The sequence below is a fragment of the Sander lucioperca genome, chromosome 15 (genome assembly GCF_008315115.2).
Source record: "Sander lucioperca isolate FBNREF2018 chromosome 15, SLUC_FBN_1.2, whole genome shotgun sequence".
NCBI lineage: Eukaryota > Metazoa > Chordata > Actinopteri > Perciformes > Percidae > Sander > Sander lucioperca.
The window spans coordinates 24,847,231-24,872,617 of NC_050187.1; the positions used below are offsets into that span (position 1 = coordinate 24,847,231).

The following is a 25,387-nucleotide window of genomic DNA, read 5'->3' on the forward strand; positions in this document are numbered from 1 at the left end:
AAATTTCACAATGTTTTCATCTAGTTATGCCTTTTTTCATCAAGGAAAAACAGTAAATATTGTGAATGTGTACAGTAATGTTGATGATATTTGAGTGAGTTGGCAGATCTTATGAATTTCACCTTCTTTCCTCATGATTGTAATTTTTTTTATCAGAATTTCAGTTTTTCATCTAATAATTTCACTTTTTTATTACGCTCGTTTTCATTAACTGTTATTTATTTATTTATAGGAAGAGGTGTGTTGGCATTGGAGCCAATTTGTAAAGGCTCTCATATCACAATAAGCTTGAATTTTATTAATTTCCTTTTTTTTTCTTCAGTTTTTGGTCAGTTTTAGTAGTTTTTGGTCAATTGTGGTCATGTTTTGCACACAGCAGCCGTGTCTTCCACAGTCTTGCTCAAAGAGGTTTGTCAGTACACTGTGTCAGTGTAGATTCAAACACAGGAAGTGCTTTAAAATGACCTGAAACAATGCTAAATACTGCTTCTGTACATGACTAAGATTCAGTATAGTGTGTGTGTTCTTTGTGTTTGCATGATCATGGTGTTTGAGACCAGTGTTTGGCATATGAGGACAACAGTGAGACAGTGTGAACTAATACTTTAGTACAAAGACTTGTTTGTGTTTGTGTGTGGCCCAGTAATGGTTTATAAGGACAGAGTGAAGCATACAGGGTCATACAGTAAAATACAGTATGTCACATCACCGTTTTGCATGATTTTAAATATTGGCTTATGACAAAGCAGTTTTAGGATCAAATTTCACAATGTTTTCATCTAGTTATGCCTTTTTTCATCAAGGAAAAACAGTAAATATTGTGAATGTGTACAGTAATGTTGATGATATTTGAGTGAGTTGGCAGATTTTATGAATTTCACCTTCTTTCCTCATGATTGTAATTTTTTATCATAATTTCAATTTTCATTTAATAATTTCACTTTTTTATTACGCTCGTTTTCATTAAATGCTATTTATTTATTTATAGGAAGAGGTGTGTTGGCATTGGAGCCAATTCGTAAAGGCTCCCATATCACAATAAGCTTGAATTTTATTAATTTCCTTTTTTTTTTTTCAGTTTTTGGTCAGTTTTAGTAGTTTTTGGTCAATTGTGGTCATGTTTTGCACACAGCAGCCGTGTCTCCCACAGTCTTGCTCAAAGAGGTTTGTCAGTACACTGTGTCAGTGTAGATTCAAACACAGGAAGTGCTTTAAAATGACCTGAAACAATGCTAAATACTAGGGATGTCCCGATCAGGTTTTTTTGCCCTCGAGTCCAAGTCAGAGTCATTTGATTTTGAGTATATACAGATACCGAGTCCAGATTCAATACTTCTATAATAATTCAACTTCATAATACCTCCAGACCTCAGACATACTCGTGCTTTCCGCTTCGAGCTGCGTTTCGTGTTCTACTTTGCCGGCATTTAACCAATAGCATCTCTGCAACAAAGTGATGTCATGCTGCACGCGTTGCTGTTTCTGTGTGGAGTCAAAAGGGTCTAACTCTGTGCCACCGCATAACTATAGATGTGTTAAAAAATAATGTGAATATATATACATATATATCCCAGTCCTGATCGGGAGGTAACGTCCGATTCCGATCGAGTCTGAAACCACGTGATCGGGCCCGATTTCCGATCACGTGATCGGATCTGGACATCCCTACTAGATACTGCTGCTGTATATGACTAAGATTCAGTATAGTATGTGTGTTCTTTGTGTTTGCATGATCATGGTGTTTGAGACCAGTGTTTGGCATATGAGGACAACAGTGAGACAGTGTGAACTAATACTTTAGTACAAAGACTTGTGTGTGTTTGTGTGTGGCCCAGTAATGGTTTATAAGGACAGAGTTAAGCATACAAGGTCATACAGTAAAATACAGTATGTCACATCACCGTTTTGCATGATTTTAAATATTGGCTTATGACAAAGCAGTTTTAGGATCAAATTTCACAATGTTTTCATCTAGTTATGCCTTTTTTCATCAAGGAAAAACAGTAAATATTGTGAATGTGTACAGTAATGTTGAGATGATATTTGAGTGAGTTGGCAGATCTTATGAATTTCACCTTCTTTCCTCATGATTGTAATTTTTTATCATAATTTAAATTTTCATTTAATAATTTCACTTTTTTATTACGCTCGTTTTCATTAACTGTTATTTATTTATTCATAGGAAGAGGTGTGTTGGCATTGGAGCCAATTCGTAAAGGCTCATTCATTTTGGAGTACAGAGGAGTTTTGAAAAAGACTGAGAAAACTGCAGCATGGAATGAGTATACATACATCTTCAAACATAAAGGAACGGAATATTGGTGAGTAAGCTGAATTGTAGGATTTTATTCTTGATCAATAGCCAAACCACACATGACCCGTGTTTCCACTATGGGGCCGAATAGTGGCACTACGATGACCGGGACGTCGCAGATGGTCCCCACTGACATGCCAGTTAAGAGGGCCGAGTGAGGGGAAGTTCTTGTCAAGTTCCTGTCCCACTCCCCTTATCGCGTGGTAAGGGGCGAGAGTTTTGATGTCCGCGTAATCGTAATAGACAGCTTTTTGTAGTGCTACTTTGTCGTTGCCCTACTTGTCGAACATATTTTGTTTTTAACTGTGTACTAGGCTAATGCTCCTCTTCTGCTAGGTTTTAAAAATGCCCCTTGATTTGGCGCTTTCTGATAACGTCACATCCTGCTCTGTTTTCACCCAATCAGCGAGTAAACCTTAAGCCCCACCTGGGAGCTTTTCGGGGCCGATCTGAGTACCTACTCCGAGGCAGGAGATGCCCCTGAGGGGGAAGGCCCTATAATAGAGGACACAGCCCCAGCCCCGTATTTTGGCCCGGTTGGCCCCGTAGTGGAAACGGCCCTATGAAATTTCTGGGTGATAGAAATGCTTGCCAAATTCTGGACCACAATTTTGTTCACTCACACACCAGTCGTCTCTCCATCTACAGGCCCGCACCATTCCTCTCCTCCACAGTGCTCCCTGAAGAGGTTTGTCAGTACATTTGTTGGTGTAGCTTTAAATGCAGAAAGTGTTTTAACATGACCTGAAACGTGGCCATGAACTATTATTTTACAGAAAAGTGAAGAAATCAGATATTAAGCTGTTCAAAATAATAGCAGTGTGGGGTTCAATGAATGAGGCTATTGATTCTGTGAAAAAAACAGGTGGCCCACATTGCAGGATGAAGGCAGCAGATGTTGTACATGCTAGTTATAGTGCATTTCTGGAGAAAAGCCCAGAAGGGTATCAAACTTCTACAGTAGTACAAATATGGTCTGTACTCATAAAACGAGGCATTGGAAAGTTTGTAAGTACACCAGGAGTTTATTAAAATAACACTTACCTGATGGTTTCTACTCTGCTGCTACTGCTGTAAACATTGTCGAAATCTCGCGCGATGCACTGAGGAAAAATAACTAGTGGTCTACTAGCAACACCGGGTGATTCCATGAGATTTCGACGATGTTTACAGCCATAGCAGTAGCAGCACAGTAGAGGCTGGGGTTTGGCGAGCTTCATCCCGAGACCCGAGCGAGGTGGCCAGGCACTGCCACACACCACAGATCCATCCCAGCGATGCTGTCTACCTGCTGTTCACGCTGTTGTGCAGCATCACAAGGAGGATCCATGGTGTTGAGTGGATGTGCCTGGCCACCTCGCTCGGGTCTCTGTATGGAATGTGCCAAATTCCTCCAGTTTTCCCAGGCAGCAGCACTGACGAGCTGTACATGTATGTCTTTGTAGGTTACAACATTAATGCTAACCTTAGTATTTTGTTGTTTTAACAGTTTGCACCACTGTCTGGCATACATACTGCTTTCACTCCAAAGACAAAAGACTTTGGTAAGTAGTTATTTTGGTAACCCTTTACTGGAAGCAGTATCCATAAGGTTTTCATGCCACCTACACCTACATAAGCACTAAGAACTGGCATAAACAGATATTTATTGAAATGCTTTTCCAAAAGGTTTAAAGTGTTAGTTCAAATAGTGTATTGTGTGTCATGGGTAATAGATTTGGTGTTAACAGTGAAGGTAACAAAATTCATTCTCAAATTGATGTCACCAAAATAATTCTTTGACTGCGGTCATGGTAAAAGTTAATACCTGTGGCATATACGTTAATTAGGGACTCTCACAGATACTGATACCTCTATTTTGATTTTAAAACAAAACACAAATTAAATTTGAAATGGTATGAACTTTGAACACATCAGAAAGGTGAAAAGTCCTAGCAGTCCACTACACCAAACATGTAATGGCAGCATCAGCAGTGACTTGTCATTATGTGTTAAGCACAATGTTTCCAAAACTTTTTTATAGGAGTTATAGGATCAAATTTCACAAGGTTTTAATCATTGAGCAAAACGTAAATATTGTGAGTCTGCTCAGTAGAAGTTCTAGCCAAATATGTTCAGATAATATTTGATGTGTGTGAGTTGGTAGATCTTATGAATCACAGCTTTGAAGCCTGAGTGTTACCTGTTGAAGTGTTACATACCAACAGTGAATCAGTGATGTTCAGTTTCTGGAAATTATAGTCATTGTCTCGTATCATCAAATTCAGTATTTCAGCAGCAGATGTTCTACATTGAAATAACTGCCATGTCTCCCTCTTTCATTCTCCTCTGGTTCTCCCTTTTTGCCTCTCCATCAGTCTGTGTCTCCAACTAGAAAAAACTGTTCTCCACACACCAGTCGTCTCTCCATCTACAAGTCACACGCCATTCCTCTCCTCCACAGTGCTCCCTGAAGAGGTTTGTCAGTACATTTGTTGGTGTAGCTTCAAACACAGGAAATGCTTTAACCTGACCTGAAATGATGCTCATTTTCTGCTTCTGTATATAGGGCTGGGCATCGTTTAAAATCTTTCGATCCGGTGCCAATTTCGATACCTCAGTTTTGATACCGGTTCCTAACGATACTTTTTTCGATACCATATTTTTTAAAATCTATTTCAACATCAACAAAAATCCATTAAACACAAAACTTTTATTTTCTACCTTAATTGTGACTCAAAACAGTTATCAAAATTAAAAACATTCTGGTAACACTGCTCACTCAGAGTAACTAATAAAACTGGTTGTGCTTTTGGATCGGGGTGCACCATTCAGATACTCAGGATTGGTATCAATCCGAACTTTAAAAATTAACAAAAAAGGAGAAACCTTTTTGCCACAACATGAACATATTATAAATAATAAATAAACAAATGACATTGTGTACAGGCTAATATAGAACTAACTAAAATGCAAAGGAATGTAAACAACAAAGACTTTTTATGTCAAACTGCATTATGACACAAACCTTTTAACAATAAACCTGGTGACTGCCCTGTTGTCAACATTGAACTAATGAAGAACTAACTTAAGTGCAAAGGAATGGAATTGAATTGCCTTGTTGCTGAAAGGTGCTGTAGAAATAAAGTTGCCTTGCCTTACAACCTCAACCTGTCAGTCAGTCATCAGGGCACAGAAACCACCGTTGTGCCTGCTTGTCTCAGAGGAAGTGTAAAACAACAGCACAGCAACCGCTTTCGGCTCGCAATTAATATATCACAGCAAACGCTGTCTGCGTGAAGTTTTGAAAAACTGTAACCACACTTGAAACTGCTTTATCGGCATTGCCGTGACTCACTGTGACTTCAACAAAACTGCAGAGCTGACGTAGTTTGCACCTCTGCTCGCGCGTGTGTGTCGGTCGGAGCTCCGCTCTCTGTCAGTATACAGAGAGGACAGATAAGCTTGCGCGTACGCGCTCAGACGCTTTTGGAACCGAAATTTGGCAACGAAAGAAAAATAATTTTTCGATACACATAGGATCGATTTTTTTCGGTGCCATAAAAGTATCGACGTTCGGTGCCCAGCCATATCTGTATATGACTTATGATTTGGTATGGTCCTATAACCCTTGTGTGTTTTGTGTGTATGCCTGCTCATAGTGTTTGAGGCCATTGTTTGATATATGAGGACAGTAGTGAGAAGCAATACTTTAGAACAAAGCGTGTCTGTGTTTGTGTTACGGCTGTTCGATAAATTGATTATACATCGTAATTCAATTTTTTTTAGTTATGATGATGTTGACAAAATGAAATTGCTAAATCGAGATTTTCTCTTCAACTACTTGAGCAACCGCTTAATTACTTCAGCGACTGACCCCCGCTAACATATCTACCGGCTTGTTTACACTTGACTTCAATTCATTGTTATTAAATTGAACGTCGTCATACTTTTACTTATGTACTGCTGTTTAACACGAGGTGGACAACACGGCTCCATCTGCTCCGCTAACGTCTCCCCCCTCCTACTCATAGTTGTAGTATGTTTACAACCGCAACTATCTATCTATCTCATCTAAAATAACAGGAGAGGAGAGGTGTGGAGTTTGACACTCTCTGACATGTTACAATATGTTACTGCAACCTCATAACAGTGTCTTCCTGTCTGGAAACAACATTTCAAAATAAAAGCCAGCGAACAAACAGAAAAAAAAATTAAAGTGAACCAGCAGAGTATGAGCATAATTAATTAGCTGTGTGCTCAGCAGTTAAAATCACTGCTATAGTCCACACGGGGGCATTTCTACAAGATTCGTGGTCCCTAGACTGCTGCCACTTCCACACTCAGTATTTTGACCGCTTTGAGCAACTTATGTGACATCATTTCTTTGTCTTTTGTTGTTAAAATGATGATAAAAATAATCAAAATTTATTTTTTTAACTATTTTTAGGCCACATCAAACAGTCCTAGTTTGTGTGTGTGTGTGTGTATGTGTGTGTATGTGTGCGCGTGCGCGCTCAGTAGTGGTTTATAAAAGCACAATGAGAAGCATATGAGGTCCAGTTGCTTGTTGATTGTCATGTAGTGCTTATTGCAGGTGTTATATATGCCTTATGTTTTCTTTTCTTTTCCTTGTATTTTAATCAGAATGAAAGTGACTTCAGTGAAGAGGAGGCATCAGATGATGTATGTGATCCAGAATACGTTCCAGGCTCAGAAAGTGACACAGAAGATGAGGAACCAATAAACAGCTTGGGTCACAAAGATAAAGCGTTTTGCTTCACAAAACAAAGTGTTCAAAAGAGTAAGACATTTGCATCACAAAACCACTTTTAACAGTGAGTGTCCAATTTTAAGTGCAAGGCTTGGAGTTTTGTAACAGTTCTTTTCTTTATCAAATCCTGCTGTTTCTTTTACTGCTTCAATTACTTCAATGAAATTTCCTGTTTTATGGCAAATTTCTGCTTCATTTGCAAGGATTTTCATTTCAAAATAGCGCGACAATTCACATAAAAGAGAATTCTGATATAGCATATGCACTTAGTCTCCCAGCAGGCTCAGCAACTAGGAAGAAGCTCCTAGAGAATCTTCGCAACAGGGGAAACTTCGAGTATAACAGATGTGCTGAAAAAAGGAAGTGGTCAGCTTAAAGTGAAGCGCAGAGCCAAGAAGGTCGAATGTAAAAAATATGAATATTGTATCCATTGTAAGGGTATGTTTTTGCGACCAGAACTATGGAGACATATGAAAAGGTGCTCCTCCAAACCAGAGGAAGAGGATCGTCAAGGAAGAAAAAGGGTGCTTGGCCTAGCATCTGCAATCCAGTCAGCATGTTCAAGCCCAGTTAATGATGGGGTGCTTAAAATGTTAAGCCGTATGCATGACGATGTCATTGCAAGTGTTATTCGTAATGACTTCTGCCTTCTTCGGTATGCTGACACCCTTTTCAGAAAACATGGACATGACCCTTCAAAACATGACTATATCCGCCAAAAAATCCGGCAGCTGGGAAGATTCCTGCAATCTATCCGCAAAAGGTCTTCAATATTAACCTTAGAGGATGCCATAAAACCAGGAAATTTCATTGAAGTAATTGAAGCAGTAAAAGAAACAGCAGGATTTGATAAAGAAAAGAACTGTTACAAAACTCCAAGCCTTGCACTTAAAATTACAACACTGGTTGAAGGTACTATGTTGGTGCAATATTGGGCAAACTATAAAATTAGATATAGACTATAGACCCGTATGTGACCTCAGACAGTGTGTTTCCCTTATTTCGCGCGAAATAAGAGGTGTGGACAAGTTACCAACAAAACGTACAGCTAACAGACCGTCCTGCCAACCTGTAAACATTTTAACATCAATGTACTGTAACGATTTTTCACTCTGAATTCGCTGAAGCGGCTGCTGTTTCTCTGTCGGGTCTCTGCAGCGGGCGGGGCTACTCAGTTCTCCCCGCGAGTGACGCGCGCGTAGGCTATACAGGAGGACCTGACAGCTACGCTTGTTATTGTAAGTGCAATGATAAGTCCAATAAGTACTTTATCAAACCGTATGACTGTGTGTCCCAGCCCAGGATAGGAAATTAACTAACAGTGTAAACTGTTTTTATGTTTAACGTATTCTGAGCTGTAAGAGTTCCTCTCTTTTTCTTTCAAAGGATACATTTCTGTAAGAGCTACACTGAAGTTGGCAGTTTGATAAATGCAAGTTATTTCAATTGATATTCTGTAATATTTCAATCTTCATGTGCTAAAAAGGCACATAAGTTCCTGTAGATGGCAATACACATTCTCTTTTTTTTGCCAAATAAATGCATGTTGAAATCATCAATGTCTTCCCTCTTGCTGTATCAACATCTCAGCTAGCTTTCCTCAGAGATGGTCCCAATAATGTGCTTAAAGTCAAGTCAGATTCAGTTTGTGCATGATTACATGATATAACTACTTTTTAATACTGTATCCTACATTTGGATAATTAAGCTATATATCATATGCTGAAGTATATTTCTGGAGTGTTAAAGATTAAAAGAAAAAATAACAAACCGTACAGAACCGAAAACCGTGACCCTAAAACCGTGATACGAACCGAACCGGGGGGTTTGTGAACCGTACCACCCCTAGTGATCGGTATCGGTTATCGGCCCAAAAAATCCTGATAGCGGCACCTCTAACGTCTACTACATTTTTGTGGGTGAGTAAGGCTCCAACACCAACAACTGCTGCATTTGCATTTGTGTTGTCTTTTTAGAATATATCTATGGTGTCATACAACAGCTTGTTTGTTAAGTGTCTTACTCTTCCTCAACATGCCAAACTTGAAAGGCATAGAAAACAGATGACGCGCAGACAACTCAGTTCCTTTTCCTTTTCTGAATTTATTTTGTTAATTCAGAAGGAGGTTCAGTTTCAGGTTGATAACCTTAACCAATCATAAAGGAAAACGATACAATTACTGCATTATCAGCTTCTATAAACAATAAGAATAATAAACAATCCATTCAAGAAGCACGATTACTATTACTTTACTTTAGAGATTTGAATCATGCAGCCCCATACATCAGTGGAGAGAGTAGACAGGAGTCCAGGATGCCTTGCGTTGAAAAGGTTTATTAACTTGATCAAGGAGAAGTAAATGAATGATCAGTACATGTTATGTTCTGATGCTCCTTTCAATTCTGAAGTGTCTGTCCTCTGGGGAAAACCACACAGATAATGCCGTAGGTTTGAGCCATGCCCAAATATGGGCAGATCCAACACATCTACAATATACAGAATTTAGTCTACTGGTCTATAGACAAAACATTGCCTAGATGCCACTCAGGACCTTTGTCCTCCATCCAACATAATATCTAACCTCTGACTCCAGTTACCTTTACCCCGTTCAGGGAAAACAGTCAAACACATATCTGAACTTGGCTGACACGTTGAAGAAGTAATGGTTGTCATTCATTCATTCATGATCCAATTATTAATCTAACTCAGATTTATTTGTATATTCTCTTAACCTAAAGAGTACGTTTTTTTATGTGATTCTAAAAACTTGCAGTTTTGCATGTAATCTTTGTACTGACTCTACAGCGAGCAACCAAAGCTTGCAGTTTTGGTTGCTCGCTGCTCAGCAGCCAGAGCAGGCTGGCAATAGGCAGGCAGAAGGCTCCCCTGCGAGGGGGACAGTAGCAGAGAGCATCGGATACAAGGATCAGACTGCTTTGACTTGTAAAATATGCTAACCTTGCTACCAACTTATTTTTTTAATTATTTTCCTCGGTTGAGATGTGGCGTGTGAGGGGGAGGGTGCAGAGTAGTAGCACCGCCTCTGCCCACAACTCATTGCTAATGAGAAACTGGCACTCTGCAGAGGGAGAGTCTTAGAAAATAGCACAGGTTTTGTTATTTTGGCTAAAAACTTCATAACAACAATTTAAAGACCACTGAGAATGAAAATAGCTAAAAATGAGGATTGGAGTGGGTCTCTAAAAGGGTTTTTAAGAGATTAAATATAGTATTGTATTCTTGTAGACCTTGTAATGTTGGTCAGTCCTCTCATACCATTACCTGGTCTGTGTTTGTGTGTTATATGTAAACAGGCCTTGTAATGTTGGTCAGTCCTCTCATACCATTACCTGGTCTGTGTTTGTGTGTTATATGTAAACAGGCCTTGTAATGTTGGTCAGTCCTCTCATACCATTATCTGGTCTGTGTTTGTGTGTTATATGTAAACAGGCCTTGTAATGTTGGTCAGTCCTCTCATACCATTACCTGATCTGTGTTTGTTTGTTATGTGTGAACAGGCCTTGTAATGTTGGTCAGTCCTCTCATACCATTACCTGGTCTGTGTTTGTGTGTTATGTATGAACAGGCCTTGTAATGTTGGTCAGTCCTCTCATACCATTACCTGGTCGGTGTTTGTGTGTTATGTGTGAACAGGCCTTGTAATGTTGGTCAGTCCTCTCATACCATTACCTGGTCTGTGTTTGTGTGTTATATGTAAACAGGCCTCATAAACACTGTTGGTTTCACAAACCACCATTTGTCTGACCCCGTAAGCCTGTGATATGTCACATATTCTTCTAAAAGAGAAATTATGATTTTGAAGTCAGATTTGTGTTCTGCAGATAAAATAAAAATTTTTGATACGTCTTTTAAGTTCACCAGATGTTGGGTTAGGCGTGGTCTCATAAACCACTGCCACGCAAGAAAAAGCCAAATTGGTCTCTTAAACCACATATGCCTGTATGTGTGTGTGTGTGTGTGTGTCACAAAGAGAGACTTACATGGATGTCAGCATGCGCACCAGGGCACTTGGCAAATATTCCTTTGTGCAACATGAAATGCTAATACTTTGTTCTGCAGGAAGTAATGTGATTGACAGTAATACAAATCTAAGGCACGCTTCAACACTGATACAGTGTCTAAATGTGTCAGCTGGTAACAATAAACTGTGTACACTGAAAACAGAGACAGTCTGTTCATAAGAGTTCCAGGACTCCAATTTAACGATGCTGCATACATGATTTGAGAGTTAAAACAATTAGGCTAGTCAATTCATTCATTAGTCAATAACCAAAAAATTAATCAATTTTGATAATCGTAAAATGGCAATGGTAACATGCTCTGGCTTAGGCTTCTCAAATGTGAAGATTTGTTTAATACGAATAAAAATTACTTGAAGAAATTACCGAATAACAGAATAACTCATGAATATTACAATCATTAGTTGCAGCCCTAAAATATATCAAGATCAGATTGTGAAATATTGGCATGATTACTTTAATCAAAAGAGACTGTGTTCAAAACAGTGTACTGCATTTTCCACATCCATAATTTATTTCACTTGTTCCACCATCTGCTAAGAATGAAACTCAAAACCAGTGGGCAATATAGAAACATATTTTCCTTTTTATGATGCGTAGTCCCTACCCCCCATCCCTTAGCAACTTTTAGCAGGCTGTGGCTAGAGTGTGTCAGCGGTCATTTTGGCTTCATAATGGATACCCAGGGCCCATTATACAGCAGACAGCTCACTGACAGGAAGCAGGAGCGTTTCACAGTCATTGGCAAGGATGATAATGGTGGAATAATGACTATTAAATGTTCCCCCTGAAGTGGACAGGGGCCATCACTCATTTCTTGCTAGCTATATGACATTTAATGTAAGCAGTCTTATACACCTTAACGTATTAGCTATGAGATGCAAACAACAGATGCTTTGTTTGGAAAAAGGAAATTTATTAATAATCTATCAAACCCATTGTGGAGAAGTACTCATTTTCTTCACAGTAATGGCATGGTCTATTGAAGGATGAAGAATTGAGGAGAGGTGGAGGGATTATCAAACAAACCTAATCATCTCTGCATATTGTTTAAGACCTTGATTCAATTAACATTACAATGAGATCATGTATTTTCGCTTAACTTTCAGTAAATTCAGAGACCAAATCAGGGAAGGGGCCCGGAGATTGTAAGCAATTCTATCATGCTCCTACACTGATAATAGAAACTGTAAAACGACATCTTCCATGCGGATTAGGGCAACAAAACAGTATTTTTTTGTCTGCAGAAGTCCTCGGCTCATCAGACCAGTTCAGCGATGCACGGATACAGTGCTCGAATTACGTGGGAGCCAGAGGGAGCCGAGCTCCCATAGAGTGAGGACTGGCTCCCATGAAAGCAACAAAGTCAAAAATCTGAGGGGGTCTCTCATATCTGAAGGCGTCTGCCATATGTGGCATTGTAATTTAATCTTAAACAACGCTCATTATCCATCCCTGTGCGGTCTCTTACCATTAAAGACGTTAAATTAAAATAGTCTACTACGGGACGTAGATCTGAGCCTACCCTACGCTCATGAACGCAGCATGACTGCACTTCACCACCACACCACTAGGATCGCATATGATCGATTTGACAGCACTCGCAGGTCTGAAGAAGTCACCTTGCTTTTAGCTTAATGTGCTTTTGAGGTAAATACCACCAAATACATCTTAAATATTAATATCACTGTCAGTTATGCCACCGAAAAAAAGGCCACTTGCGCCAAATTCTTATTCAGCCCTGACAAGTTTCGGTTTTACCACCAAAAAACAAACAATAGTTGCATATTTAGAATTAGAAAATATGGTCCTAGCAACAGCTAGTTCTAGCCAGAGTAATAGAGATCTCTCAATATCATCTCTCTATGGCTCTGGTTCTAGCCAGGCACCTACTAGCTCTACCGAGGCAGAGGACGTTGTGGCTACTACAGCCAGTCAATCATGCTGCTGGGGCACTTACCAATGACAAGGACATCAAGGAGGAATTTATGAAGGTAAATAATATGGTGCAAAATGTGAGAGCTTGTAGAATACGATGTATGCCATGCTACATAAATGTACCGCCTTACTGTAAAAATATTTGGTAAAGGAAGCTCCAGCACAAAAATTGGTTTACCATCAGTTTCAAAAACTCAAATAATTCAAGTCATAGGCTCTATTTTTACTGATGACACAAGCTGATAAATTACACATAAAGCCAGGCAGCTAAGAGGTGTTTAAAAGAAGACATGTATGCACGAATGTCTTCACCAAAGGCTAAACTCCCAGAAAACACACAAACGTATTGCCCTGCTGTGGCCCACTGTGTGTTAAATAAAGAGGGGAGGGATGGTGTAAATAAGGATGGCATGAATCACTGAGTTTGGGGTGAATTTGGTCTATTAATTCATTCAGGAACTGCCTCATCAAAGTCTGAGAGAGAGACTGAGGCAACAGCATCCACACAGAGCAAAGCCACCAAACTTTCTGCCAGTTAGTGCATTTTCCCTGTGTATAAGTTAAAGACTACATGCATTATTGTGTTTGACACTGAGGATATCTGAGACGGTGGTCTGTTTCAAATGAGTTCCGTTTTATTTCATTGTGAAATTGAGAATGACACTCAGACTAAATCGTTCATTTCTTTGTATTGCGAAATTGAAATTAAATATGGACTATTACAATCAATAATATGTTGAAATTAATTAAAAGGAATCCATTTCTGTAAAAAAAATCTCTCTGTCTGTTGTGTGCATGTGTCAAGTTATAGCCTAGGCCTACCGTGCGCATATACAGCGCAAAAGTATGAGAGGCCGTATAGGAAATAATTCATACTTCTGTCTTACACACACTATCATAATTTTGCATATACACCACTATACTCATACACACACACTATTATACTCCTTTTACATGTATGTATGAGAGGGTATAGTAGTGTGTGTGAGAGAGTATAGTAGTGTGTGTGAGAGAGTATAGTAGTGTATGTGAGAGAGCATAGTAGTGTGTGTGAGAGAGTATAGTAGTGTGTGTGAGAGAGCATAGTAGTGTGTGTGAGAGAGTATAGTAGTGTGTGTGAGAGAGTATAATAGTGTGTGTGAGAGAGTATAGTAGTGTGTGTGAGAGAGTATAAGTGTATGTGAGAGAGTATAGTAGTGTGTGTGTGTGAGAGAGCATAGTAGTGTATGTGAGAGTATAGTAGTGTATGTGAGAAAGTATAATAGTGTGTGTGAGAGCGTATAGTAGTGTATGTGAGAGTATAGTAGTGTGTGAGAGAGTATAGTAGCGTGTGTGTGTGTGTGTGTGTGAGAGTATAGTAGTGTGTGTGAGAGTATAATTAAAAAGGAAGTTAGTTTGATCAAACAGGAAGACAGTTTAAATCCTCATTCCCTGATTCGCTGACAGCCTTAAAAACAAGCGTGTATCTGCCCAGAGCACTGCAAGCTAAACTGGAGCTACAAGGCACAATTAAAACAAGCAGTAGAACTTTACGACACTTAAAGGATAACTTTTACAGTTTTTGTTAGGAAGTTTAGCAGGGTAGACATGAATTTTCATTTTATTTACCTTCTTTTGCAAGTCCCGTTTGTTTTTGTGGAAGTTAATGGTAATGAGGAGGACATTACTTTGTTTTTTACAGATACAATGCGGTGTGTTCATGACATTATAAGGGAAACTGAGAGCATGGGACCTGACAGCATGGTTTTGCAAAGATTATTTGGTGAGCTTGATTCTTACAGACGGACAATGTTTTCCTTTATTTTGATTTGCCAGCAGTTAGGAGGGAGTGACAGTCGGGAAAGTTTGGGTGCACTAGAGGCTACGTATGCTTGTCTTTGTTCTATTATCAATTCAAATGAAAATTCAAGATCATTAGAAGTGAGACAACGAGCTATGTTTGATTCAAGAGCACCTCCAACTATCAGAAATGGTCTTCCTGGTCGCCCTCAGTACAGCATGCTACATGGTCAAATTACCCACTGTTTATCTCTTGGAATGAGTTGGCAAAGAATAGCTATATGCTTTGGAATCAGCAGGCGGACACTGTACAGACATAGAGAGCAACTTGAAATTGGACCACTGACCTATACAGAAATGTCTGACGAGGTCTTGACTGACATTATTAGAGAGATCCTTCAAACCACCCCAAATGCAGGGGAAAGGTATGTGTTAGGAGGCCTGCTATCACGCAACATCAGAATACAACGCTGGCGCGTGAGACGCTGCCTGCAACATCTTGATCCAGTTGGACGGGCCTACCGGCGACGCCGCGCAATTCGACGAAGAATTTACAATGTTCAAACGCCCAATCAGTTATGGTGAGTATTTTTTCTGTTTGGAAATAGTTCTGTCTTCGAATACACAAACTGGTCAAATAATAATTTCATGTTTTTTTAAATACTCTTACTATTGCAATAGTACACTAGAGTATAGAAGTCCATATACCACAGAAAATGTTTGTAGTAACATTAAATACAAATGTTGGAACTACTCTTATGTTTCAGATGGTTGTTTTTTTTCTTAATTAGTTTTGTAGTATTTTTATACCAAAACACCGGAATGCATTTACCACATCATATGATTATACAGTACATAAGGCAAAAGTATTGGATGGAATATTATTCATCCTGAGGAGACCCTTAATGCCCACAACAAATTTCATCCGCCCAATATTTTAATATATTTTATATTAGACTAGGAATGGTCTTACACTGTTGTTTAATGTCATGTTAATATAATGGTGCACCCTTTGTTTTAAACAATTTCTGTAAATGAGTTGACATACAACATACATATACTTTATTTGTCTGGCAATGGACCTTCTCAATGAAACACTTTTTGGAATGCTTTTTGCCATAGGATTTTAGAAATTAATCTACTAACATATGAAGGTTTTTTGACTTGATACACATCAACAGCAGTAAAGGGGGTTAAGGTATTAAATGCCATATCACAGGCTTCAGATATGTTGTAAACCACGAGAGTTGAGAAAAATAACAAATAGGTCAATCAAGTTGGGAACAGATTCTGGTTCTGTAAAAATATTTACCATGGTTGCAGTTCTTTTTTTCATTGTCGACATTTCAATTTTCACACAGGCATATTGATGGGAACCATAAACTGGTGAGGTGGAGGATGGTCTTTCATGGATGTGTTGACGGCTTTAGTCGGACCATCATATACTTGCAGTGCCTCAATAACAACAGAGCATCAAGTGTATTGGAACTATTTTGCACTGGTGTACAGAGCTTTGGCCTTCCCTTAAGAATATGCTGTGACCATGGCATGGAGAACACAGCGGTGGCCCGGTATATGCTGGAGAGAAGAGGGTTAAACAGACGCAGTGTCATTACTGGCCGCAGTGTCCATAATCAGAGGATAGAGCGGTTGTGGGCAGAGCTAAATAGAGTTGTGTCGTTTCACTTCAGTAACCTGTTTGCCTTCATGGAAAATGAGGGCATACTGGATTCTACAGATGAACTCCATTTGTTTTGTCTTCACTACATCTACTTGCCAAGAGTTCAGAGAGCGGCTGCAGAATTTCGAAATCAGTGGAACAACCATGGATTATCTACACAGGGAGGACAAACCCCTCTACAACTGTGGCAGAGAGGGGTTCTTAACAGTGCCGGAGCTGGTAACTTGGCAATTGATGACATTTTTACAGGAAATGAGACCTTTGGAATCGATGAAGATAGGCCTCTACATTTAGAGACTGATAACAATATTGTTGTTCCTGTAAATGACTTTAATGTAAATCAAACAGTTATTAACACACTTCAAGAAACAGTAGACCCACTGATTGATGATGGCAACCACGGCATACAATTATTTTTAAGTCTAGTGAATTTTCTTAGTGAACGCTGATACTGAAAATGCAGCCGACACCAAGTGTTAACATGCTATCACAATTTGGGTTGTTTTGTAATGAACTGAATAATGTAACATTAACAACATTTGGATTTTATTTTTTACATTACTGTGCCTTGAACCTTTAAAGAAAAAACAAAGGTGTGCAGGATGTTTGTAAAATACAAACAATTTAGGTTTAAAGGTTCATTTTTGTTTTTTAACCTGGACCTTATTTTCCCATGTATTTGTGACTATGTAACCCTATAGTGCAAATGTGCATAGTCAATTTTGTCCACTAAAACTATTTTGTTTCTGATTACAATGATAAAATTACTGAATCTGGCAATGGCGATTTCAGGGCTGTTATAATGTACTCTTTAAAGGACAATTCTGGCACAAAACTAACCTAGGGGTTATTAACAGATGTGTACCCACTCTGTCACTCTCTGGGACATGTTTTCATACTAATCGAATGTTTTTAGCTTGAAAGACGCTAGCGCGGACCACTGATTAGCTTACAACACTAGTATTCAGGGCACAGGGAACGTAAAAACAAATCACTATACCACTGAAAAGGCTCCAAATATCACCAAACTTCAACGGTAGCATAATGAGGGTCCCTAAATGTTAACCGAAGCATTGAGAACTTTGTAAGTGTACAGACAGTTTATTGAAAAGATAAGATGCGGGAGCTCCGTGAAAGGCCTACGAGAGAGAGAGAGAGAGCTACCGGTAGTCAATGCCGCAACACATCCTCGTACTTCAGGAAACTGGTGGTGTACCTGCGGACATTGTGAAGCTATGGCCACCGAACAGGAGTGTTGAGTGTGTGTTGCACGGAGTGGGACCTGTTGCGTCGCGATGCCCAAGAGACACAGTGTTTTGTACAGTCTGAAGATTTCCCCTCTCTGATAAACAGGGCTGGACTTGAAACTCTTTCGGCGACCCAGACTGGAGGGACCAGATGGACAGTTATCCACTGAGTACACTAGACAAGTTATAGTGTGATTATTTCAGATATATTGAGCAAACTCCTTTTGATTTTAGTTTGCATCGCCAGCTGTAAGTCATGACTGGTTTTCAAGACGGCGGCGGCATGTAAACATGAACGTGAGTGTCTTTGTAATCTATCTTTTTAATAAACTGTCTGTACACTTACAAAGTTCTCAATGCTTCGGTTAACATTTAGGGACCCTCATTATGCTACCGTTGAAGTGTGGTGATATTTTGAGCCTTTTTAGTGGTATAAATAGCGATTTTTTTTTACTTTCCCTGTGCCCTAAATACTAGCGTTGTAAGCTAATCAGCGGTCCGCGCTAGCGTCTTTCAAGCTACAAACTCATTCGATTAGCATGAAAACATGTCCCAGAGAGAGGTACACATCTGTTAATAACCCCTAGGTTCGTTTTACGCCAGAATTGTCCTTTAACAAAAAGATTTAGAATAATAATCTGAGCATGTCAGTGACAAAACAAGCAATTACCCAATAACTAACATTGCATCTAGTTTCGCCACTGCCGACTACAGGGATCTTAATAAATACTGGACCAATTTCAAAGATTGTTCTCCCCATCAGTCACTTAGACAAACAAACATAGTAAAATAGGGTACAGGTTAAAAAAAATCGGAACCCTTTCACCTTTAACACTCAAAAGGTGATGTGTTTTTATCAGCAATCGCTATAATTCTTTTTCTTGCTAATTTTTCTGGTAAAAAAACAAACATATATTTTCACTGTGTATTCTTAACCTGTCTATTCCAAACATCCTCAAGAGGGTACTTGGAACTAACCACTCATGATGTTCTGTTATTCCCTACCAAAACCCTGTGTGTTACCAACTGCAAAGTCCATTCTCTCCCTGAAATCCCCATATTTGTCAAAAAGCGGTAGCTTAAGGCAGTTAATGCAGGTGTTGGCCATAGGCAAACAGCGTCTCGGGCTGGAGGAATGATCATGCAGGAAATCGATTGATGGCTGAGGGGAGAAGCCAACTGGAGGGATGACACTTGCACCTGTGGCAAAGGCTAGGATTTTACCTAGCTTTGATGGTCCTTCTTGCTCTGTAAACAACCAAAAAAAACAAAGAAAACAATGAAATTGTGAGATGGTGATAGAAAGGGTTTAAGTAGAAAAATAGTAGAATTTAAAGAATCAAAGAATAAATAATATAGGGGGTGGTAAGAAGAGTAAAACATAACAAATAGTGAATGGAAAGAAAGAAATACAGACTAAATGTGAAAGCAGTTCACAAATTGGCCAGAGGGTTCTTTACAATTGTGATACAACTGTGAAAGTTGTAGTTCAAATGTTTTTTCCTTGTTCAATATTATGTACATTTGGAGTGACCAATAGCATGAGAGATCGTGCCTTAACTAGCTGCAGTATTTACCTTCAACATCCTGCAGGTAGTCCCTCCAAAATGGTACCACAAGTTCCTCTGCTCTTCTCTTGTTGCTTCCCACTTCAGACAGGCGGATGTGGAAAAGGTGATCCATTATGTCAGCAGTGAGTACAGATGGTTCATGGCACATTAAGGGCCTAAAACTGCCAGGATGCATTCGGATTGCATTCAGAACACCAAGGGTATTCAGGCCCTCCACAAATCTATAAAAAATAAAAATACTTATGTTTCAAATTGGAATGCTAATCATTTATTGTATTACTAATGCAGAATGAGCTAGAATATCAAATAAACCAATAAATAAAAATAAGATGCTATCAGAAACTAGGATGAAATTTTAGCCAAAAATATAAGTCAATGATGTTTGATAATGTTTTGAAAATTCCTAACATAATTTGAAATCCAGTTCAGTTCCAGTTTTGTAAGCTGCCAGTAAGTTTTAGAATAATCAGGTGAAAAAGTAAAGTGAATTCACTGTTTCAAGTTTTGTTTTTCTATGTGTAATATGTCTTAATTGTGAAAATATAATTGTTGTACAGCCTACTTTACAAACAGAAATTGCCTGCTGACTGTATGAACTGTTTGAGGCTGTTTTTCTTTGAGTTGGGTTATTCTTGCACAGTTCTGGTAGGCCTAGTTGAAAGGGAACACTATTAAAAAAATACACTGCTTTCCACTACTACCACTATATACAAAATAAAAAAAGATGCTCAAATGTTTTGATTTTCTTCTATTTGTGCAGAGAAAAACAGCAGAAATATTTCCAAATACAGTTTTTTTGTGTTATTATTAATGTAATAACAATCGCACTAATTTGGTTTATAAACAATAGTGTGACACAGACCTTTCAAGTGCCCCGCAGACTCTGTGGACCACCTGAAACATGAGGATGTCTTGAACAAGTAGGTCTCTGTCTTCAATGCATTTTAATGGCCTGAGGCACCCAGCATTTGCCAGGTAATCTTGCAGTGGTTCTGTGGCGTGTAACAGGTCATCCAAAGATGTACATTCTGACACCTAAAAAAACAACGCACAAAAGACAGAACGAAACAATAAATTTGCAAATATTTCTAGTGTGATTGGCCCAGCTACTACAGTTCTGTTAGACCAGCGATACCTTGCTTTAACCATTGAGCTGCAGCCATCACACATGGAATGAAATATACACTTAATATTCGCATTTTACAATATATTTAAAGTACAATTACCTTTTTAACCTTCTCATACAGGTCAGCATCAGCAATGTCTTCCAAGACAGGCTTTATTGAGGACTTTTCACCAACTAGGCAAGCATACAGTGTTGGTGCCAAGAATCAAGAAAGGACCACCATGAACAAGACTTACAGCAATGGCTCGGCCAGCAATGAAATAGCGATCTTCTCTTAAAGCTGGAGAAAACATAACATTGACAGACAAAACATAGGATAACATGAATAGGACAAAACAAGGGCTGTGATTATAGGAAATATAAAGCAATCAATACTTTGGGACCAAAAATATAGCATTTACCAGAACTGTCCAGACCCAAATTCATTTTGCCATCCTTTCCTTCAAACATCGGTGACTGTATCAAGGCTTCCATAAGCAATCGTAAAAATTCCCTCCTAGGACCACCAAGGTCCACAGCCTCTTCATCTATTCCCAAGTCATCTGAAAACTTGATGCACATCTGGTACGAGGGATTGTAGGACAGTCGTTTGAAGCCACGCATGGCACCATCCAGTACTGAGGACCTATTGATGTTGAATCTGCATTTTTGGTTACTGACAATTTGGGATGCAAGACTGAGGAGTACATCCTGCGCTGATTTAGTGTTAGTGCATTCAGATGTCCTGTTGAAAGAGAAAAAAAAAAATTCTCATGAACAAGAGCATACCTTTTAGAGAAAACCAAAAGCCGCAGCAGTTAACTCAAGGATGGTACTAGTGGAAAATCACTTTTTTTAAAATTTTTTTTTAACTATCACTGCCAACTAATTTCTTAACAATATCCATATAACCACAAGAAAAAGGCAATTAAAAAAAGAGACCAGTTGGGCAGCTTGATCGTACAGCAACATAATGACCCAAACCTTGCCTTTTTCTTGCCATCATATATGTTAGTACTACTTCCTTTTTTTGCAGGGCAATATTGTCGCTTTAGAGGGTTATCTGTACCAGCACTATATAGACAGAAGGTTTCATGAATCAATACAGGTGATCCCTGTAAGAATTTTTTGTAGGGCTGAACGATTTTTGAAAATAATCTACTTGTGATTCAATAAAGACAAGCAATAAATCATTGTATAGTATGAACAACACAAGATTAGATTAAACAAACTGTTCTTTCCTGGAGGCCAGGCCTGTATGTGATGATGAAATTTGGTGATGCATGAATTTATATGAATGACATCTTTTATTTAACTACTTCAGTCACAGTAGTATATTGAGCACTGACCAAGCCTGGTGTAAACATTCATATGAAAGTCAGAAACTAATCACAAACTAAAGTGCAGATTGCAGAAATATAAAAACAAATATGTGGCTTTACCACACTTAGTAGTATTTAGATTATTTAATTAGTATTTACTGTAATAAACATACGTAAACATGTGGATTGCACTTTTTTGGTCTTCTTTACTAGACAGTATATATATATATATATATATGCATTTTATGTCTGTTAAGAGGCACAAAGGCACTCTAAAACTTGACCCGACAACTGCCTTTTTAGCTCAGGGGACGCTCATACACGTAGCTTCAGCTTCTCCGTGTTGCCTGCACCGATTCGGGTCGGATTTTTTTCAATTGAAAGTACACGCATGTTTATAGCGACCAAGATTAATGTAAAAATTGGCCGGAATTCTCCTTTAACTGTACTAATAAAACCGTTGAAACACTGCGGGCATGCTGCTGTGAAAGCTCCCCGAACGTCATTAATCAGTCTGGTTGTTACCCCTCTCAGTGGCAGCTCCTCCACTCCATATTTTTATAACTGAAAAGTGAGCTAACCGCTAATCAGAGCTAATCGTTGCCAACTGAGCCTTCAGTTCTGTGTGTCTGTATCCATTAACTGCATGTATGGACTCGAGCCCGAATAAAACCCTTCATTTTATTAAAATGGCTGTAAAAGTTTTAAAATACAACTCAGAGTTGTTTGAATGACAGAAATGTGCTCAAGGTATGACGTAACGTTAGCGTGCCAAGTTGATGCTTTCTCTGCGGAGTGCTGGTTCGGTGTGGTCATGGTGTCACTGGACCCTTGCTGTGATGTAGAGAGCTGGTTCGGTCTGGTCATGGTGTCACTGGACCCTTGCTGTGATGTAGAGAGCTGGTTCGGTCTGGTCATGGTGTCACTGGACCCTTGCTGTGATGTAGAGAGCTGGTTCGGTCTGGTCATGGTGTCACTGGACCCTTGCTGTGATGTAGAGAGCTGGTTCGGTCTGGTCATGGTGTCACTGGACCCTTGCTGTGATGTAGAGAGCTGGTTCAGTCTGGTCATGGTGTCACTGGACCCTTGCTGTGATGCAGAGAGCTGGTTCGCTCTGGCTCTCCTTGTGAAAGGATACCTAGAAACCTGCTGTGTTGATGCAAGTTGCGCTCCCCTAGCCCTTGTAGTCATAAAATTGTTGGTCTGATTGGTAGTGGTAGCTGGGTCATTCGCTGATGACGTGTCAACTTCTACACAACTGTCCTCTGAATCGGAACTGTTAAACTAAAAACAAAACAAACACAAAAAAGGAAAAAGGAAATGACAAAAAATGTAATAAAAAAATAAAGGGGCTAAACAAATTGACCAAACCATGAAAACTGTGCGCTCCAAACCGAGCAAAAATCTCCTCTTTACAATTATTATTTGTTTAAATCTTACAGGAACTGGAAGGATGGTTGATGGTCTAATGTACACAGCCTTTGATCTGAATACTTTGTGAATCATAAAGCCATTCAGTTCCTGTCCTTCGCGCAACTTCGGTGAAACCAATTTGTTTCCACATGGCATCAAAAGTTCAATACTGGGGAAAAAATGGAAAAACAAGAAAAAATTTAATTTCAAAACAATTATGTGTCAATTAACCCATGTATATTCAGAATATTTCAACAATACCCGACATCCTCAGGAATTCTGTCCTTGAATGCTTCCCTAATCTCTGCAATAACCGTCCTGCAGTCCCACATTTTTCTCATTTCAAAGGCACTTAAAATACAGCCACTTTCATGAAGCCTTCTTCTGGTTTTATGCTTGCAAACTTCACTCCATGCTGGATGAGGTAACAATACAACATCCTTGTTGAAGGTAGGGTGATTCTGGGTAGTAGACCTAAAAAATAATGCACAAAGAATGTCATAATTGGCATTGCAATCATTATAATTATAATAATAATAATAATAATTATTATTATTATTATTATTATTATTATTGGTAGTAGCAGTAGTCCCGCAATCATATCATCATACTAGACCTTTTTTGATGGTAAAGTGTGTGGGATTAACTGGTGAGGGTGCTGATTTGCAGGTAACAAGGTGGTTTAAAGAGGTGACAAAAAAGCGATCACGGACACAGATTTAAGCTGATGCAGTTCATTTCTGATCATAAATCTCTAGAGCCTTTTCCAGTGTTCTGCCCTGTAATCACAGACTATCCATTTGCCTCTGCAGACAATGATATCGCGCCACATCCAGCGTCCTCCTCCCAAAGGCGAGAGAAGTGAGCAGATGAGACAGTCCCTACATGGCATGCATTTATAGATCCACAGCAGGAAATGCAATTCCTGTCAGTGAGCTACTGTTGGGTAATTAGACCAAGTAAATGTCACTTTACTAGCTAAAGTATTAATAGCATGGCATATTATAAAGGATTTTTTATATTTTGAGTCCACCACAATAGTTTTAGAATGTGAGTCCAGCGCGGTCCAACGCGAATGCAAAAACAACGTTAAATAGCTAAGCAACTCGTGGTAAATAACATACACATTACGTTAACTAAAATAATACCGGTAAACTGTTTTACAGCTGTTACGGGTGTATCCATTGTCAATGTCACGCTTTAGCTAGCTAACTAACGTTAGCTAACGTTAGCTAGCTAACGTTACATGAGTTGAGTTATCAGGTATTCCAAATGGGGGCACACATCAATGTACGGTAGCTAGCTTAATGTTGAAACGAAATTAACGTTAAGGCAATCGCCATGAGAATGTCTACTTTTTAACACGTTCATTGCCTTATTAACGTTACAGCTAACTTAGCTAAGAAGCAGGAAAAATCGGTGGCTTCAATAAAACAATACCCCCGGCTACAGAAATAATTTTACCTTAATAAACTCACCTCTTCCTTGACTTTGAAGTCCATCCACCGAAATACTGCTGAGTTTGATATCGGGGTTGCATCACTTGGCTAGCATTAAGACTAGCTCCTGGCAGAGTACTACTGCTGCCGCTCGTTGATGCACCTGATCCAGGTCTGAAGAGCCGGCGCATTTCATCGTCAACGTTAGCGTTAGAAATAGCCCCTGTGGATGGCTGTCGTCGTTGATCCAACATTTCTGACAATGACGTCACAGCATTTGGAGTATTCAAAAAGTTATTAATGAGTCCAATGGCTTCATTAAGCCGTCCGCTGTCTGCCATCTTGTCATGTCATGTCTCGTCTTGAAAGGGAAGGTGGGCCGTTAACTATTCTTCTTCATGTATAAGCCAATCAGGAACTGAGAATTTAGTACTATTTCCTTTTCAATCAAACTGCCTTCCGTTTCAATCAAACTCTCTCACATAAGCAAGTATTCTCTCTTGCACATACTGTTATTCTCTTACATTTACACAGTAATTATGGTTCTTACATATAATTATTCTTATTCACATAGACTATTAATCTTACTTATATATACTATCATTCTGTTTCACACATACTATTTGTCTCTCTTACATATATTGTCATATCAGGCATATAACAGGGTATTTTTGTTTGTGTAAGAGATAATAGCAATCTGTATAAGAGAGTATGATAGTAAATAAAGGAAAGTTTGACTGTGCATGTAAAAGGTTATGCCAGTTTATGTGCAAGAGTATAATGG

The 25,387-nt window shown here is 39.0% G+C and overlaps 2 protein-coding genes and 2 long non-coding RNA genes across 5 annotated transcripts in view; 1 reads left to right on the forward strand and 3 right to left on the reverse strand.

The window, feature by feature from the left end:
• grid1a (glutamate receptor, ionotropic, delta 1a) overlaps positions 1-25,387 on the reverse strand; it is a 289,882-nt gene that overhangs the window by 115,670 nt on the left and 148,825 nt on the right. The gene's annotated exons all lie outside the window — the stretch shown is intronic.
• On the forward strand, positions 2,935-7,045 carry LOC116056122. Its single transcript, XR_004106495.1, has 4 exons — positions 2,935-3,002; positions 3,804-3,858; positions 4,672-4,771; positions 6,941-7,045. It is a non-coding gene; the product is annotated as an uncharacterized LOC116056122 (long non-coding RNA).
• On the reverse strand, positions 8,614-25,204 carry LOC118493203. The gene is made up of 3 exons (XR_004895190.1): positions 25,192-25,204; positions 21,303-21,307; positions 8,614-8,739 (listed from the first exon to the last, which is right to left on the reverse strand). It is a non-coding gene; the product is annotated as an uncharacterized LOC118493203 (long non-coding RNA).
• On the reverse strand, positions 18,671-19,623 carry LOC116056116 (G2/M phase-specific E3 ubiquitin-protein ligase-like). The gene is made up of 2 exons (XM_031308253.2): positions 19,331-19,623; positions 18,671-19,001 (listed from the first exon to the last, which is right to left on the reverse strand). The coding sequence occupies exons 1-2, from the start codon at positions 19,497-19,499 to the stop codon at positions 18,748-18,750; spliced, it is 423 nt and encodes a 140-aa protein (XP_031164113.2). The 5' UTR covers positions 19,500-19,623; the 3' UTR covers positions 18,671-18,747.